This window comes from Charadrius vociferus, unplaced genomic scaffold (assembly GCF_000708025.1).
Source record: "Charadrius vociferus isolate BGI_N301 unplaced genomic scaffold, ASM70802v2 scaffold2788, whole genome shotgun sequence".
Classification (NCBI taxonomy): Eukaryota; Metazoa; Chordata; class Aves; order Charadriiformes; family Charadriidae; genus Charadrius; species Charadrius vociferus.
In genome coordinates this window covers 2,151-5,443 of record NW_009649646.1, presented here as the reverse complement: position 1 = coordinate 5,443, position 3,293 = coordinate 2,151, and the positions used below count along the sequence as shown (strand labels likewise).

At 64.4% G+C, this 3,293-nt stretch overlaps 1 protein-coding gene across 1 annotated transcript in view; it reads left to right on the top strand.

The window, feature by feature from the left end:
- The window catches only part of SLC11A1 (solute carrier family 11 (proton-coupled divalent metal ion transporter), member 1), a gene marked incomplete at its 3' end in the record, with an annotated part of 5,980 nt that extends 2,692 nt beyond the window's left edge, over positions 1-3,288 (top strand). The window contains exons 5-15 of the mRNA XM_009890571.1: positions 137-243; positions 337-407; positions 491-558; positions 691-846; positions 985-1,143; positions 1,319-1,408; positions 1,585-1,704; positions 2,224-2,373; positions 2,456-2,529; positions 2,980-3,133; positions 3,223-3,288. Of these exons, the coding sequence (XP_009888873.1) occupies positions 137-243; positions 337-407; positions 491-558; positions 691-846; positions 985-1,143; positions 1,319-1,408; positions 1,585-1,704; positions 2,224-2,373; positions 2,456-2,529; positions 2,980-3,133; positions 3,223-3,288 (1,215 nt within the window). The remainder of the gene's footprint in view (positions 1-136; positions 244-336; positions 408-490; positions 559-690; positions 847-984; positions 1,144-1,318; positions 1,409-1,584; positions 1,705-2,223; positions 2,374-2,455; positions 2,530-2,979; positions 3,134-3,222) is intronic.
- Positions 3,289-3,293: the final 5 nt, after the last annotated feature.

Genomic DNA, 3,293 nt, shown 5'->3' with positions numbered 1-3,293 from the left:
TTCTGCTCTGGATGGCCTGCCGCAACTGGGGGATGGGGACAGGGGTCTCCACCCTGGAAGCTGTGCCTGCTTACCTGGGGCCAAGTCCCCCTGCACGCTCGGGGACCTCACCGGCCCCCGGCCGTGGCCCCTCCAGGTCCCCCGTGTGCTGCTCTGGCTCATGATCGAGATCGCCATCATCGGCTCCGACATGCAGGAGGTGATCGGGACAGCCATCGCCTTCAGCCTGCTCTCAGCTGGCAGGTGAGCCACCCCCCAGGGACCCCCCCAGCCCACCCAATGGCCCTGCCCTGCCAAGGGGCACACAGCTAACGCCCCCCCTTTGCCATCTCACAGCATCCCCCTCTGGGGTGGAGTCCTCATCACCATCGTGGACACCCTCTTCTTCCTCTTCCTTGACAAGTACGGTGAGTGCCGGGGTGGGGGGACGGGGGGAACGCTTGCCCTGGTGCCAATCACCTTATCCTACCTCATCTCTTGACCCCTCTAGGGCTCCGCAAACTGGAGGCTTTCTTCGGCCTCCTCATCACCATCATGGCCCTGACCTTTGGCTACGAGGTGAAGGGGGCATCTGGGGACACCCCTTTCCCTGCAGGGCGCTGGCAGGGGATGTCCACGGGGCATCCCCACTGGCACCAGGCTTCAGTGGGGGGGTGTCAGCTCACAGTACCCCTTCCCACTGGTCCCCAGTATGTGGTGGTGAGGCCAGGGCAGGTGGAGGTGCTGAAGGGCATTTTCCTGCCCTACTGCCCCGGCTGCGGGCGAGAGGAGCTGCTCCAGGCCGTGGGCATCGTCGGCGCCATCATTATGCCCCATAACATCTTCCTCCACTCTTCCTTGGTCAAGGTGAGACCAAGGCACTGCCACAGGCACTGCCATCCCGGGGTATCTCAGGGGACACTTGGTGGGGACCAGGTGGTCCTGGCTGTGGGACCGAAGGTGCTCGCCTGACCCCATGGCACCCATGTCACCCACCGTGCCCAGACAAGGGCAATCGACCGGTCCAAGAAGGAGGCAGTGCAGGAGGCCAACATGTATTTCCTGACCGAGTCCTGCCTGGCCCTCTTCGTCTCCTTCCTCATCAACCTCTTCGTCATGGCTGTCTTTGGCGAGGCTTTCTACCGCCAGCGCAACGAGGACGTGGTGAGTGTCACTCCGCGCCCGCGGGGAGATGATGGCTGTGCCTGGCTGTGGAGACGGGCAGGGCGAGCATCCCCTGGAGGGTGGGATGTCTTCATCTGGGATGTGGGGGGGGGTCCTCCTGTGCCCGCGGGGACTGCCAGGTGGCCGTCACGCTCGTGCCCGCCGTGCCTTGCAGCACAAGAAGTGCGTCAACAGCAGCGTCAGCCGCTACGCCAACATCTTCCCCACCAACAACGAGACTGTCTCTGTGGATATCTACCAGGGGGTGAGTGGCCCTGCGTTGTGCCCAGTGGGCATCTGTACCCATTTGGGGGACATAGCACTCCCCCCGTTGGTCCCTGGGTCTGGGGGCTGCTGCGACCCCACTGGGAGACCAGGAGCTGATAGGGGTGGCAGAGGAGGGGGACACTTTGGAGTCCCCATGTGAGTGTCCCCACACAGGGTGTCATCCTAGGCTGCTATTTTGGGGCGGTGGCTCTGTACATCTGGGCCGTCGGGATCCTGGCGGCAGGGCAGAGCTCCACCATGACCGGGACCTACGCGGGGCAATTCGTCATGGAGGTGAGGGACGAGGATGCTGGTCCTCACCCCCACGGGGAGCAGCTGAGAAGGAGGGGAATCACGGGTGGGCTCTGGGTGGGGGGTCCTATGGGCAGGCGCTCCTCCCCCAGGGGTATTTGGCAGAGTTAATTGCCCCCCAGTGCCCACAGGGAGCTGGGCATGGGGCATTGCCCACCCGGTGGGTGGCACCTTGCTGGCACGAGGGTCCCCAGGAGGTGGGATGGGGACAGTGCCCACCCATTGCCGCTGCACAGCTGCCTCCACCCCTTGTGACACCTCCTGCCAGAGGCACCCTATGGGTGCCCCACACCATGTTTCCCTAATGAGTTTGTTTGCTTAATGAGCTGGAGCTGACATCTAGCGGGGCCTGGCAGTCCTGCAAGGGTCTGCTCAGTGCCTTAGCACAGAGAAGGGGGTGATGCCCCCCATGTCAATCCGAGCCAGGTTTGGGGGGGGCACCCTGGCACGGTGCCCCAGGCACGGTGAGGGGCAAGAGCGCAGGTTTCGCTGTGTCCCCAGGGCTTCCTGCAGCTCCGCTGGTCCCGCTTCGCCCGGGTGCTCTTCACCCGCTCCTTTGCCATCCTGCCCACTGTTTTCGTGGCTGCCTTCAAGGATGTCAGCCACCTCACGGGCATGAACGACCTGCTCAACGTCCTCCAGAGCATCCTGGTAAGGTGACGGGGGGGCACCGCCTGCCCCCCCAACAGCATCACTTGGCAGCTGTGCCCCTCTCACCCGGCTCTCATTCCAGCTGCCCTTCGCCGTCCTGCCCTTCCTCACCTTCACCAGCCTGCGCCCGCTCATGCAGGACTTCACCAACGGCCTGTGAGTGCCAGGGTGGGGGGAACGCACAGGGGGGCAAAGCGGGGTGCCCTGGCTGCAGGCACCCTCCCTTTGGACCATCCTGCCCCCCAAACCACGCCATGGGGGCAGATTTGGGGGGGGGCACGTTCATTCCCACGTGCCCAGGGCAGCCAGAGCGGGACAGATGCCATCACTACCATCTCCATCCTCATCCCAATGCCACCTCTGACACCCCCCCCCTCAGGTACCCCTGGATCCTCAGCATCCTCCTGGCACTGCCAGCCTTGCATTCAGAGGGTGGCCAAAGCCCACACACCCACAGCCCCATCGTGGGGGTGCAGTATGGCCATGGGGTGCAGAGATGTCCCGGTTGGGGTCACCTCCAACCCCAGATCCCCCAGACCGCTGTGCCTAGTGGCACGTGGGGTGGGGGATCTGCCCTGGCGCTGACACCCGCTCCCCTGCCCGCAGCCCAGGGAAGGTGCTGATGACCCTCATCACGGGGCTGGTCTGCGCTATCAACGTCTACTTCGTGGTGGACTTTCTGCCCACGCTGCAGGGCCTGGGGTACCACATCCCCCTGGGCCTGCTGCTGGTTGTCTACGTGGCCTTCATCGCTTACCTGGTAGGGCTGGCACTGCGGGAAGGGGCAGCTGCATGGGGAATGGCGTCCCCGGTGGGTACCTATCGTCTTGCCCTCTTTGACCCCCACAGATCTGGACGTGCAGCATCGCACACGGAGCCCAGTTCCTGGCCCGGGGCCACCACAGCAGGTTCAGTTTCGG